Source organism: Phoca vitulina, unplaced genomic scaffold, assembly GCF_004348235.1.
Source record: "Phoca vitulina isolate PV1807 unplaced genomic scaffold, GSC_HSeal_1.0 scaffold20, whole genome shotgun sequence".
NCBI lineage: Eukaryota > Metazoa > Chordata > Mammalia > Carnivora > Phocidae > Phoca > Phoca vitulina.
In genome coordinates, this window is record NW_022589723.1 from 33,699,173 (window position 1) to 33,713,981 (window position 14,809).

At 42.0% G+C, this 14,809-nt stretch overlaps 1 protein-coding gene across 1 annotated transcript; it reads left to right on the forward strand.

The window, feature by feature from the left end:
- Positions 1 to 1,445: 1,445 nt before the first annotated feature.
- Positions 1,446 to 14,174, forward strand: FEM1B (fem-1 homolog B). Its single transcript, XM_032417346.1, has 2 exons — positions 1,446 to 2,390; positions 10,984 to 14,174. The coding sequence occupies exons 1-2, from the start codon at positions 2,143 to 2,145 to the stop codon at positions 12,617 to 12,619; spliced, it is 1,884 nt and encodes a 627-aa protein (XP_032273237.1). The 5' UTR covers positions 1,446 to 2,142; the 3' UTR covers positions 12,620 to 14,174.
- Positions 14,175 to 14,809: the final 635 nt, after the last annotated feature.

The window sequence follows — 14,809 nt, forward strand, 5'->3', positions numbered from 1 at the left end:
TGGCCAAACCCCACCAATAGCTCTGCAACTGAGGGGAGGCCTTCACCAACTAGGATTGGCATGGGGGAGGGAGTGTCAAATAAAATAATTTATGTGAACTTTTTGAGCCCAGCCTGGTCCCTTGGGGCCAATACATGTATTTGTTCTTTCTCTGTGGCAGATATTGTCCTTTGGGGGATAAGTGGGAGAGAGGAAAACTTCCCTATTGAGCTCGTACATTCCGTGACTGCCCCAGGAGCTTCATCACCTCTGCTTCTAGTCCAAGACCTTGCTTCCTAAATGGCCTTCCTGCTTCTACCATTGCCTCCGAGAGTTTATTCTCCACACAATAGCCAGAGTGCTCTTTTTAAAAGTGTAAATTATCTTGTCACTTTCCTGTTGAAAACTCTTCAAATGCCCCCACCACACTTAAGAGTAGAATTTAAACACTTCACCATGGGTTACTGGGCGGGAGGGTGACCTGCACCCTGCTGACTTCGCCTCCCATCTTTCTTCCTAAGGCCCATTCTGTGGCCGCCACACTGACCTTTGTTTCTGCGCCCACCAAGACCGTGACCTCCTCCAGGGCTTTGGTACGAGCTATTCACCTTGCCTAGAATACCCTTTGTTCTTCTTACCTGACCACTCAAACTGATTAGCGAACCCCCCACTCTATTGGCTTCACAGCAAATGGTAATGATACGAACTCAACCAGTCTTGTCTATCATTTGTTTACTTGTTTATTGCCTATTTTCCTCACAACACAAGCCCCAGAAGGGAAGGCGCCGTGTCTATCTTGTCTACCACCGAATCTCTAATGCCAAGCAGAGCCTGGCACGTAGTAGAGCTCTAGTATTCGTTAGATAAACGAGCTCTTCAAACCCGAACCATCTTGAGAGATACGTGCGAAAAGGAAGGTTCCATCAGGCTGAGGATCAGAATCCTGGTCTGGCTGAAGACAGACCTCGCCTTCCTTCCAGATACCTCGACCTTTCCACGGTGGGCGCAGCTGTCCCCGCCCCTTCTCACACACTTGATCCCCCTCTCTCCAGGAAGGACAGGCCGGAATTCCAATCCTTTCTCCGAGCCTGGTGCCAGCCCTCAAGTCCTCCCACATTTCGGGGGCTCAGAGACGCCGCCCTTTTCTTAAAATGGACCGTGTCGGGCGCGTGCAACCTCCTCCCTTGGACCACCAATCAGGGCACAGGGGAGTCCCGCACCGTCTAGGGTAAAATGGGACGGGTCCCCCGGCCCACCGCTGGTATCGCCTCAGGTCCCCGAATCTGGCCCCCTCCCAGGCTAGGGAGCCCCCCGACCGTGTGGGGGCGAGGAGGACGGTCCAGGCGTCAAGGGCAATGAGGACATTCAGGCCCGAAAAGGGGGTGGGCCGACTTCGCACCGTAGAACCTTTCTTCACCAAGGCCTCGTTTGCCGGCCGGGCAGCTTTGGAGGAGACACCCGGCTTAACCGTTCCTCCCGCTCGCACCCTCCCCCGCCCGGCCCAGTCTGCGGAGGCGCGCCTTCCTGCCCACCCCGAGTTCGGGGGCTGCTGCCGCGGGAGCGTTCCGCCTCGCGCCGGAGGCCCCCAGGCGTGGAGCCGCGAAGCCATCGGCAGCGTCTGGCGCTTCTGAGCTCTGGTGGGCGAGGACCTGCGGGTTTCCTCCAGCCGGGGAGGACGCAGAGCGGAGGCGGAGGCCGAGGCAGTTTTTAGGCCTTAGGCCCGGCGGGCCGGGGCGGGGGAGACGCGCCCAGCATTCGCCATCCCGGGCGCGTGCGGTCCTCTTGGGACCTCGCCGGCGACCCGTAGCTCGGGCACGCGCCTGTCGCAGCCCGCAGGAAGGAGGGGTCCGGCCTGAGGCCCGGGGCGGCGGCCGCCATGGAGATCCCCTCGGCCCAGGGCCGGCGCCTGGGGCCTCGGGGGCGGCCCTGAGCGCCCTCCTCCCTGCCGAGGCCGGGTCGCGGACGTGCCCCCTGCGGCCTTCGGCCACCTCTGCGTCTCCGCCCTCCCCGGGCCGCGCTGCTGCGTGGGCGCGGCGGCGGCGACGGCGCCCTGTTGAATGGGCTGTGAGGGCCCAGGTTTGAAGCGCTGGCGAACGCGGCCTCCGGGGGCGCAAGGCAGCAGCAGCGGTGGCGACCAAACGGGTGTTGGAGTTGGCGGCGGCCATGGAGGGCCTGGCTGGCTATGTGTACAAGGCGGCCAGCGAGGGCAAGGTGCTGACCCTGGCCGCCTTGCTTCTCAACCGGTCTGAAAGCGACATCCGCTATCTGCTGGGCTATGTCAGCCAGCAGGGAGGGCAGCGCTCCACGCCCCTCATCATCGCGGCCCGCAATGGGCACGCCAAGGTGGTGCGCTTGCTCTTAGAACATTACCGGGTGCAGACTCAGCAGACTGGCACCGTCCGCTTCGACGGGTAGGTACACCCCAACCCCTCTCCCACGAGCGCGGACCCACCACCTCACAGGTCCTCCCCTCCTTCACTCTCTCTCCGTAGAGGTATCACTTCTTCCCTTTTGTGCATCCTCCTGCCGCATGAATGCCCACTTCGTCTTCCAGGGCTAATACTTCATCCCGTGGTTTGCTGCTCAACCTCATCGGCCCCTACCCCTTATTCCCTCTATGGGTAAATAGCCACACCCTCTGTCTTGATATCTAATGGGTATTCTTCACTAGAGGGTCCGTGAGCAAGTAGGTATGGAGGAGGTGCACCTTCCCAGATTTTACCTTTATCGGTTTTGGGCTTGTAAGCGAGATCAGAAATTAACGCGGTCAGCAATTAACACTGAAAACCTCTGTTTGATGAGTTATTTGGTCACCCAATATTTACTCCTTCGAGTGAGTGGTCCCTTCAGACGGGTTTGCGGGGGCCTGAATGTCAAAATAAGCCCCTAGAACTCCAGCCTCTTGAGGGATTGTCAGGCAGCCAGACATCCCTAGACATGATTCTGACTCTTCCACATAGCTTGGGGTAGATAGGTTGGCTGCAAAAATGGCCTGGACCTGGTATTGGAGATAATGCCATTGTTAATCCATGTTATCTTGTGATACCGTGGGGAAACTTGATAGTTTATGTTATTTCAGGTGGGGAGTTCAAAAATTCATATTGTCATAGTTAAAATTCGTTTTTTAGGTTTAATTATACATATTTTGGGGGTATGGTAATGTTTAACACAGAACTGTCAGGTTTGACATCTTCTTTGCTGTGCTGGATTATTATAAAGTGTTTTTCAGATTACAAACTTCATTGATTGCATTTGTGTTTGTTGACTTTTGTGCCAGTACGTAAGCTGTTGTAGCATTTTCTTCTGTTTTTGGTAGATGTGGTCCAAGCATAAAGATACGTATCTTTAGTTTTGGTGATTGAAAACTGCTTGGTTAAAACCTCATTGAAAAAGCGCTTCTTGAAGATGACTAGGGCATTGTTGAATTTGGTTCTTTTTTAGGTTTAAATAATAAAATGATGAGAGGAAGATATTTTTAGATGAGAAGAAAATATTTTAATGAAACGATAGACCATGTTGGTGGTTAATCTCTGGTACCACCTCCTTGGACATCAAGGAGATGGTCTTTTTCCTGTTGATTAAAGATGGCAACCTGATTCATGTTGGCTTTCCCTTACTGGCTTCTGTGTCCTTTCTAGAACTCCCTGCATTCCCACAGCCTTTCCTATACCCAGACAAGGAGTGACACAGAATGACCCCTGAACTTCCAGCACCATTCCAGTTGTATAGGCACATGCATTCACTGAGATACAAATCTCAATAACAGCTGCTGGAAACATCGCAGCTAAGGAACTTGCTGAGGCCTTTTTGGATGAGGGGAGGATAGTGGTGAAAAAAAAAAAAAAGTTTCCTAAAGCATTTGGAAAGGCTTTGCTTATTGCTGTCTTTTTTACCATCAAAGAGAAAGATCTTTTGAGATGGAATTAAAAGAACCTGAAATTACTGGGGCGCCTGGGTGGCTCAGTTGGTTAAGCGACTGCCTTCGGCTCAGGTCATGATCCTGGAGTCCCGGGATCGAGTCCCACATCAGGCTCCCTGCTCAGCAGGGAGTCTGCTTCTCCCTCTCCCGCTCCCCCCTCTTGTGCTCTCTCTCTCTCTCACTCTCTCTCTCAAATAAATAAAATCTTAAAAAAAAAAAATAAATAAAAATAAAAGAACCTGAAATTACTAGAAAGGACTAGAAATATAGCATTGAGCCTGTATACTTGCCCAGTATTCTGGACTGGGCAGTGAAATTAAACGGTTCAGTAGGCAAACACTTACTGAACTCCTACTGTGTGCTGGGCTGTGTGGTAGGGATTGGGTATGCAGGGGTGAGTAACATACTGTTCCCACTGTGGAGGAAGACAGTTTAGCGGGGGAGACAGAGAAATAGATATGTAAGATGAGTAACTGCAGATGCCATGCCATTTAGAGTTTTAGAAGTCTGTTGGATGAGTGAGGGAGTATGGGAAGAGGAATTGCTCAGCTTTGCCTGGGGGAATCAGGGAAGGCTCCCCTGGTGAGGTGATGCTTGAGTTTGGGTCTTACAGGAAGTGAAGAAGGGGGTCAAGCAACAGCCTGGTGAACTTGCAGTGACAAGTGTTTCAGTGTGGTTGTAGGAAGGAATTTAAGCTGGGGAAATTAAGAAAGAGATTGTGGGAGACTGGAGAAAGGTGGAGGCCGTATTTTGATGATCGTTGTGTAAAATATCAAGAGTCCCATTGGGGAGACTGCAATTGCAAACGGTTCAGTCATTCGAGATTTTGGCTGAGCATTCTTAAAACTATCCTTTTTTCTGGATTATTACAATTATGCATTTATTATCTGCTGTGTAAAGGTAATGGAGAATTTTATTTATTAAATGCCTGTGATGGGCCTAGCCCTATTAGACCTTCTGCGGACGATACAGAAAAAAATGTAAGGTTTTTGCTTTTTTTGAGGAGCTTGCCAATTAATTAACAAGGGAGAATTGAAGTTCATGGCCACCTTTCTGCTTACTCAAACCACTGATATTTTGCAGTTTATTCCAGTCATTTTGGCATTTCAGAACTAGATAAAAAAGAGTGTTATTTGCAAATGTCATGATTTCACTTTGCACTCACTCCAGACATTGTGAAAATAATCTGAATGAGGTGTTAACAGTATGAAGTTCACTCACCTCTTGGGGGCTGGCGTTTTGAGAGGTACTTAGCTAACTCCCCCGTTACTTTTTTATTTTTATTTTTTTTTAATCCCCCTTTAGATTCCCTCAGCACTTGAGAACCATGGCCAGGTGGGGAGTGACAGGTTCTCTGTGTGTGCTGAAGTAGATCAGTGTTTCCTAGTTTTTAGTCACCTGTGTACCATCGTCACAATTTTTTTTTTTTTTGAAGATTTTATTTATTTATTTGACAGAGACAGCGAGAGACGGAACACAAGCAGGGGGAGTGGGAGAGGGAGAAGCAGGCCCTCCGCCGAGCAGGGAGCCCGATGCGGGGCTCGATCCCAGGACCCTGGGATCATGACCTGAGCCGAAGGCAGACGCTTAATGACTGAGCCACCCAGGCGGCCCCATCTTCACAATTTTTTGTCAAATTATTGATTACTTATCCTGTTTTTTGCCTAATATTAAAAAAAAAAAGTTTCACTTCTTAGCTTCATCCAAAGCAACAGTTATCTGTATAATTATGGGTTTGATATAGTATGATTTGTGTGTATATGTGTGTGTGAGAGAGACATTAAAATAAATAGCTTATTAGAAATTTTGTAAAAGTCTATGTTCTGCCTAAAAATTTCTATAATACCTTAAGAAACTCAAGTGGATTCATAACACATTCTCAAGGAAGAAGGGACTACCTACCTAGATCAAGCCCCATGGTGATATTTGAGCCCTTGTTCATATTTTTAAGAGTAACATTTGAGATTATTTTACTTATGGCTTAATATGTGAAGACTAAAAGTGACAGACGAGGGGGCAAGAAAAATTACTTGAGTAGAAATGAAAGAACCTTTAGTTGGAGAATGGGAAACTGTTGAGAATGTTACAGAAATGGAACAGAACAAAGGTGAGGTGTCCTGTGACCGTGGAATAGTGTGCTGGCCTGAGTTCCTAAGGCCTGACAGCTCTGTGCCGGAGTTTGTGGGAGAACCCTTGTCCTAAAAGAGGTTTGCTGACAGGAGTGGGAAGGAGAACAGGACCTCTGGGAGTTCTGAGGCTTTTTGTTGAGTTCTCTTTTAAAGTTGGCACTAGTACTAATACTTTTAAGGTTCAGGCAGAGAACAGGCATGAGGGGCACATCATCATTTGGCTTCATTTAAAAGTCATTGCCACGCAGTATGTATTTCAAGAAACTACATTTGATCTAATAAATGATTTTAAGGACTTTGGTTAAAATAAAGTGTTGCTCATTTACATTTAATGAATTTTTATTTCCATTTCAAATACTTGACCAGACATTTTTATTTTAAATTGAACCAGGAAATAGTTTGAGCTTAGTTTTGTGATCAGAAATGTTATCTTTTATTGTGAAATGTTTCCATCATCTGGTGTGTACGTTTTGTTTAAAAAGGTGAATATCAGGTTATAGTTTATTTTTATTTTATTTATTTATTTAATTAATTTTTAATGTAATCTCTACTCCCAACGTGGGACTCGAACTCACAACCCTGAGATACAGAGTCATACACTCCACAACTCAACCAAACAGGTGCCCTGGTTTCTTGATTCTTTTTTTGTTGTTGTTGTTTAAAGATTTTATTTATTTAAAGAGAGTGCGTAGGAGCTCGTTCTTGCTTGTTGGGGGGGGAGGGGCAGTGGAAGAGGGGGAGACAGAGACTCTCAAGGTGACTCTGCACTGAGCCTGGAGCCCCAGGCAGGGCTTAGTCTCATCACCCTGAGATCAAGCCCTGCATCGGGCTCTCTGCTCAGTGGAGAGCCTGCTTCTCCTTCTCCCTCTGCCCATCTCCCCTCCCCTGCTCGTTCTTTCTCACTCTCTCGCTCTGTCTCAAATAAATAAATAAATAAAATCTTAAAAAAAAAAAAAAAGTCATGCTTAACCAACTGATCCACCCAGGTGCCCCCCAGTTTCTTGATTTTTTAAAATGAAATACGTAGTAGTTTGCATTGCAATTTTGGACCAAGTCTAGAAAGATCGTTGTTTTATAGTACTTCTCCCATAGGGACTAAGTACATATTGCATTAATTTAATCATATTTTTATATTCTGTTATAAATGTGTTTGGTATGTTGTTTTGAGGAAGTCTGTGCTCCTTATTTCAGCTGAAGTCTGTGGACAAAGGAATGTCATATATTTTAGGCTTATTCCCTTTAATCTGTTTAATGTTTTTGTTTAGATGTAGAAATTCAAAATTTGCTAAGGCTGATGTTTCTGAAGGACTAGTCATTTTCTAATACATTCTGCAGTGAATATTTTTGTCCTAAACTATTTAAAAACTTTAATTGCCTCAATAAAAGTAGATAATTGAAACTTTCTTGAGGCTCCTGTCACATCACTATATGGAAAAATGGAAATGATTAGGCTACACCACAAAAAGTATTAAACTGTACAAAGACCAAGTGAAATATATACTTGTAATTTAATTTTTACTCCTACATCATTAATTCTGGGAAATTTGAGGTGAGAAAAATACTTTAATCACTTATTGTCTCTTTTTTTCATCTTTAAAATGGGGGTCATATTTATCTTTTATGGTTATTGTGAGAGTTAAAAAGAATGTATGTGAATGCCTATTTTAATGTAAAATTTTTGAGTTTTATATGGTTTGGGTTCATGTTCCTGGCATATAATAACTTCATATTTTTAAAGTGCAAGGAAACATTTAACTATGAAAATGTAACTATATATTACTATGTATTTTTGATAGATTACTATTAATTAGTTTGAAAAAAATGCTTTTTATTTATTTTTTTGAAAAAATGCTTTTTAAATTGAAACTGGATGACATGTATTATGTTTCCCTAATATGTAGAGTACTGTGTACTAGAGTACTTTTGTATTTTAATCTCATGTAAACCTTTTAAATTATATATCTGTAAAATGAGCATAATAATAGTGTCAGCCTAATAGGGTTATTGGGAGGAGGTTATTATGAGGATTAAGTGAGATATATTGCATATCGAGCACTTACTACAATGAATGCTTGGCACATTGAAGATACTTATTAGCTATTTGTGTTCATTTAAACTGTTTTTCTTTAATTGTTTTTCATTTTTGTTTTTAATTATGACTATTTTTAGTTAAGGTATAACATCTAGTAAGGTGCATAAATTTTAAGTGTACGATGTGATAAAATTTTAATATGTTTACATCCATGTAAACACCTTCTAGATCAATATACAGAATATTTTTATCAGAGTTTCCCTTGTGCCCCTTCTCAGTCAGTTCCTCTCCTTTCCTTTCCCAGAAGTAATGATTATTCTGACTTCTATCACCATAGATTAGTTTTGTCTATACTTGAACTTCCTATAAAGGGAATCATACAGTGTGCTCTTTTCTGTCTGGCTTTTTTTTGCTTAACACATTGTCTATGAGATTCATCTGTGCAGTTGCGTGTATCAGTAGTTTTTTTTTTTTTTTTATGCTTTGTAGTATTCCGTTGTATGAATATATGGCACCTTATTTACCCTGTACACAGGTATTTTAGTTGTTTCCAGTGTTTAACTATTATGGATAAAGCTGCTATGGACATTTTTATGTATACGTCTTCACTGGTGGGTGTTTGCGTTCACTTCTTGTCAATATATGCCCAAGAGTGGAATAGCTGGGTCATGGGGTTGGTGTATGTTTAACTTTAATAGTTATTGCTAAACAGTTTTCCTGAAAGTGGTTGAAACAAATTACATTCCTACCAGCAACGAGAGTTTGAGTTACTTCACATCCTGGCCAACACTTAGTATTGTCATGTCAGTCTTACTAATTTTAGCTATTCTGGTGGCTGTGTATTGGTAACTCATGATTTTAATTTGCCTTTCCCTCTCCAGTAGTTATCTTGAACATCTTTTCATATATTTATTGGTCACTTGAATATCTTTTGTGAAGTTTAGTTGTTTAGTCTTTTCACCCATTTTTTAGTGGGGTGGTTTGCCTTTTTCTTACTGATTTGTCAAATACATTTAATGTAAATGTCTTCTCCCAGTGAGTGGATTTCATATTCACTTTCTTCATAATATCTTTTGATGAATTGAAGTTCTTAATTTTAATGAAGTTCAATAAATCAGCTATTTCTATGATTAGTGCTTTTTTGCATTCTGCTTAAGAAATAATCATTAACTCCAAGGTCATGAAGATTGTCTACTTTTTTTTTTTTTAAGTAACTCTTATGGTTTTGCTTTTCATATAGATCTATGCTACTTCCCTAATTTTTAAGCATAGTGTGCAGTTTGATGAGTAATTTTCCTAAATATCCACCCATGAAGCCACTACCCATATCAAGATTTAGGACATTTCCAGTAGCTTTAAGCCTCTTCCCAGTTAGTCCTACACCCTTTCCTGTAGGTAACTCCATAGGTACTTGTTAGTGAGAAGGCTTTTGTGTCATTTTGTGTCATTGTTTGAAACAGAAGAAGTAACTGCTTGAATTATTATAAAGTGGGTCTTTTGTTTTCAGCAAAAACAACAGACACTGGTGTTTTGGGGGTGTTAATTGGGGTTAAACTATGATATTTATATTCTACCAGGGGATTATACTCTTTCACTTCATGGGAGATATAGTTTGACCTGTGTTATAACATTAGGTTGTATAGTGAGAAGCTCAGCAGTGAGGTTTTGGTATGAATACTTAATTGCTCTAGTAAATATTGCTTTTGACTGACCTTTTTCCTTAATACTTGCAAGTATACTTATTTTAGTGGTTCACGCACAGTATATCTAAGCATCTGCAGCAAAAATCTAGTTTTTAGGTCTGATGGTCAGTAACAGGATAAACACTTGAAAAATTGAGGTTGGGGAAAAATGGAAGGTAGAAAGGTGGGAAAGATTGGCCTCCTAGCAAGAGTCTAATTCTATTATAAGTAGCAAACCTAGTGCATATCAGACAGTAAGTGGTGACTGTGAGTGCAAACATGGCCCGAAGGTCAGGGAAGATGCCCACTTGGTTTTAGGAAAGTGCTAATTGTTTCCTCCTGTTAGTATTTTCCCCCAGTGGTTTAGCTGAAGAATGTACATAGACCCATAATACACACACACATCCATACATATTTTTAAGAGCTTTAAATTGGAGTAGAATGGATGGAGAAAAATACATTAATTGAAAGCGTATAAAAGTTTCACAAAGTGAATATATTTGTTTAATAAAGTTCCTTTTGTGCTTCCTCCCACTATCTACTCCCCTTAAAAGTAAACAGTATCCCAACTTCAACACTACAGATAGGTATGTAAATGTAGTAATATAATATGTACTGTGTTCGGTTGACTGCTTTTGCTCAGCATCATGTTTATGTGATCCCTCCCTACTGTATGGAGCAGGAATTTTTTCATTCTCATGGCTGTAGTAGAAGTATATTTGATTAGCTTAGATAGTCTTAGGGGACAATTATCTGCATAAATACTTTTTTTCCTAAAGGAGTTTCTAAGACAGTGTTACTGTAGGGACTGGGGTAGCTTCCTTACTGGCCTATTGAGAGTAACTCGTACCTGGGGGATACTGGGAAGGAAGAACATGTTTTTCTCTAAGAGCCAGTGCATCAGTTTGGCGGTAAAGAAGTTATGAACCTCCACGCATTTCCTCTGTGTTTTCTGAAATGTATTTACTTTTGCTAGTAGAAAGTTGGTGGGTTTTTTTTTTTTTTTTTGGATTATATACTTTAGCAATAACAGTAATAGCTAACGTGTCTTGAGCTTCTGCTGGGTACAAGTACAATGCGGAGTGCTTTACTTAAGTTACCTGATTTTATTTTCACCCAAACTAATGTTGTGTTCATGTTCTGCAGATTGAGGTTTTGGTCAGTGCAAACGAATCCATTCTTTACGCTTATGTTAGGGCGTGTGGCCTCCGTTCTCTAACTGTTGGTCCTTCTCGTGAATAGGTATGTCATTGATGGTGCCACCGCTCTTTGGTGTGCAGCGGGAGCCGGACATTTTGAAGTCGTTAAACTTCTGGTCAGCCACGGAGCCAACGTGAACCACACCACAGTGACCAACTCAACCCCCCTGCGGGCAGCGTGCTTTGACGGCAGACTGGACATTGTGAAATACTTGGTTGAAAATAATGCCAACATCAGCATTGCCAACAAATACGACAACACCTGCCTGATGATCGCCGCATATAAGGGCCACACCGACGTGGTCAGATACCTTTTAGAACAGCGTGCTGATCCCAATGCTAAAGCACACTGTGGAGCCACGGCACTGCACTTTGCAGCCGAAGCCGGGCACATCGATATCGTGAAAGAGCTGATAAAATGGCGTGCTGCTATAGTAGTGAACGGCCATGGGATGACGCCCTTAAAAGTAGCTGCCGAAAGCTGTAAAGCCGATGTCGTCGAACTGTTGCTCTCTCACGCTGATTGTGACCGAAGAAGTCGGATTGAAGCTTTGGAACTCTTGGGTGCCTCCTTTGCAAATGACCGTGAGAACTATGACATCATGAAGACGTACCACTATTTATATTTAGCCATGTTGGAGAGGTTTCAAGATGGTGATAACATTCTGGAGAAAGAGGTTCTCCCGCCAATCCATGCTTATGGGAATAGAACTGAATGTAGAAATCCTCAGGAACTGGAATCCATTCGGCAAGACAGAGATGCTCTTCACATGGAAGGCCTTATAGTTCGGGAACGGATTTTAGGTGCTGACAATATTGATGTTTCCCATCCCATCATTTACAGGGGAGCTGTTTATGCAGATAACATGGAATTCGAACAGTGTATCAAGTTGTGGCTGCATGCCCTGCACCTGAGACAGAAAGGTAACAGGAATACCCACAAGGATCTTCTTCGATTTGCTCAAGTTTTCTCACAGATGATACATTTGAATGAAACTGTGAAGGCCCCAGACATAGAATGTGTTCTGAGATGCAGTGTTTTGGAAATAGAACAGAGTATGAACAGAGTAAAAAATATTCCAGATGCTGATGTCCACAACGCTATGGACAATTATGAATGTAATCTCTATACCTTTCTGTATTTAGTGTGCATCTCCACCAAAACCCAGTGCAGTGAAGAAGATCAGTGCAAAATTAACAAGCAGATCTACAACCTGATTCACCTTGATCCCAGAACTCGGGAAGGTTTCACCTTGCTGCATCTAGCTGTCAACTCGAATACCCCGGTTGATGATTTCCACACCAATGATGTCTGCAGCTTTCCAAATGCACTCGTCACAAAGCTGCTATTGGACTGTGGTGCTGAGGTGAATGCTGTAGACAATGAGGGGAACAGTGCCCTTCACATTATCGTTCAGTACAACAGGCCCATCAGTGATTTTTTAACCTTGCACTCTATCATCATTAGCCTGGTTGAAGCTGGCGCTCACACTGACATGACGAATAAACAGAATAAGACTCCACTAGACAAAAGTACCACTGGGGTATCTGAAATACTACTTAAAACTCAAATGAAGATGAGTCTCAAGTGCCTGGCTGCCCGAGCAGTTCGGGCTAATGACATTAACTACCAAGACCAGATCCCCAGAACTCTTGAAGAGTTTGTTGGATTTCATTAAGTGACTGGATATGTAAAATCGTTTAATGTGGTGCTAAAAAGTAAAGGACTTTAATCACAGACAATAGAATTATGTGTTCGTAAATTCTACTTTTCTTTCCACTACCCTTCCTCCCTACCCATCCTTCCTTAGTTCTGTATTTGGTCTTTTTGCCTCATAACGGTTATTGATTTCAAATACACTTTAAACAAAGCCACATTGTTTAGGTGTAACTATAATCTAAGGTATCTGGATATTGGTCACTTAACTTTTTTTTCTTCTTCGTTTGTGTCTTTTTCTTTCTTACTGAAGTATAATTGAGATACGTTATATCAGTTTCAGGTGTACAACATAATGATTCGACATTTGTATTTTTTTTTTAAGGAATGAGTATAAAATATTTTGTTTATGTAACAAGGGACATTTATGATTTGAAGTTGATAATGTTTTAAAAAATTGCCTACAAAAAAGTATTTCTGTTAAGCCTGTGTCAGCGTGTTATCCTTGCAGCAGTTTTGAGGATCTCCTGAAGAAAAACAACTAAAAAGGACCATTAAAAGTAACGGGATACCCAGGTGTTCTGCACGTGCCAAACTGCTGCAGGTAGTTTTCGCTCTTCCAATATTTATGTGGAGTGATACAACACATTATAACATCAGGAGGATTTCAAAAAAATATAGCTGCAGATTAGTCTGAAAATGTGCTAATTTAATAATAGTTACACATTTATAAAGTTAAATCCATTGAAATTGTTGCATTATGCTGGGTGGTATATACAAAGTAGTAATAATCTTAAAGCAATTTTTCAGAGAATATTGATGGACTACTTGCCTTCAGGCTTAAATTCTAAAATTCTTTGAAGTCTGTTTTAATGTAATTTCTCTAAATTGCAGCAGTCTGCATTTGACTCAGCTCACAGACATGTAAAAATTATGAATGCTGTGTTTTCTTATGAAACAAATTGTAATAATAGAGTTATACGTTCTATTTTTTGTCCCTTTCTCCCTTTCCTCCTGTGTGGTCTCTTTTAAAATTTGGAAACTGCTTTTCCAGAGGACATTGTTCGTGTCCCCCTAATAAGGTGTTTTTGACGGATGAAAAGGAACCCAGGATATTTGTAATTTTTTCGCTTTCTTTACCTTGTCCCTTATAACTAGTAGGAAAATCACTAGTATGGTTTAGGAAATTAAATGGTTTTGATGATAAAAATAATTTGCAATGCTCCTTTGAAGGGTGTTTCTGTGAGAGCTGCAAGTTTTTCAAACACGAAATGTCACGGATTCTGATAGGCTATGCAGAGGTCTCTGTGTTTTTTCTGTTCTGTTTTAATGGTAGCATTTTAACTGTCAGACTAAAAGAGTATTCTGTGATTATCTTTTAAGCATCACAGAAATTCAAGTAAAGGGTACACACCTAAGTAAAATTAGCTATATCTGTATTTTTCTCTCTAGTGCCAAATGAATGCCTTAGCTACTCATAGTGCATGGTACTGTAAGTGAAGACCTGCAGCTTTTTTTTCTTTAATGAAAAGCATTATGATTATGTAGTAACATCAGATATAAACTAAAAAAAAAAAAACAGAAACAACCCCCCCCCCCCCAAACTTGTATGGTTTCAGTGGTCATTTTATGTATGTGTATTGTTTTGTGAAGTATAAGAGAAGGGTTGCAGTTGGATCAGTAGTAATGACCAAGCCAAAATTAGCACCTAGGGCCTTAAATAAAATAGATACCCCACGAAATGAAATAGTTTGAAGGGTGGGAGGGAATGGCAGGTGGGAAGCTTAAAAACTTTTTCCCCCAAGAATGCAAGATACTTTTACAGCTACTGTAGTTATTCTTCATGTTCTTCTTGCTTCAGCTAGGAATGTTTTGATGGTAAATTCTGTCACGGTAATATATTTCTGTTTTCCTAACCTGAGGTTTTTAGGATGGTTTAAAGGGAGGTGTTTGAGTGAGGCCTAATTTCAAAATTACCGGCCTTGCTCCTCCTGGTATGAACCAAGGAAAACACTGTACCTTGCTCTTGGCAGCTCTCATGGCCTGAAAGAGAAAATGCATGGCCTCAAGGTGAGTGAATCCCGCCTTTTCCACAGCTTAGATCAGACCCTGTGTTTTTCAGACTATGAGGCCCGCTTCTTTGATAGTCTGAGGAGTGGCTAGGATACTTGGTATTCAGTTGGTTCCATTATTAATGTATGATTTTTAAACA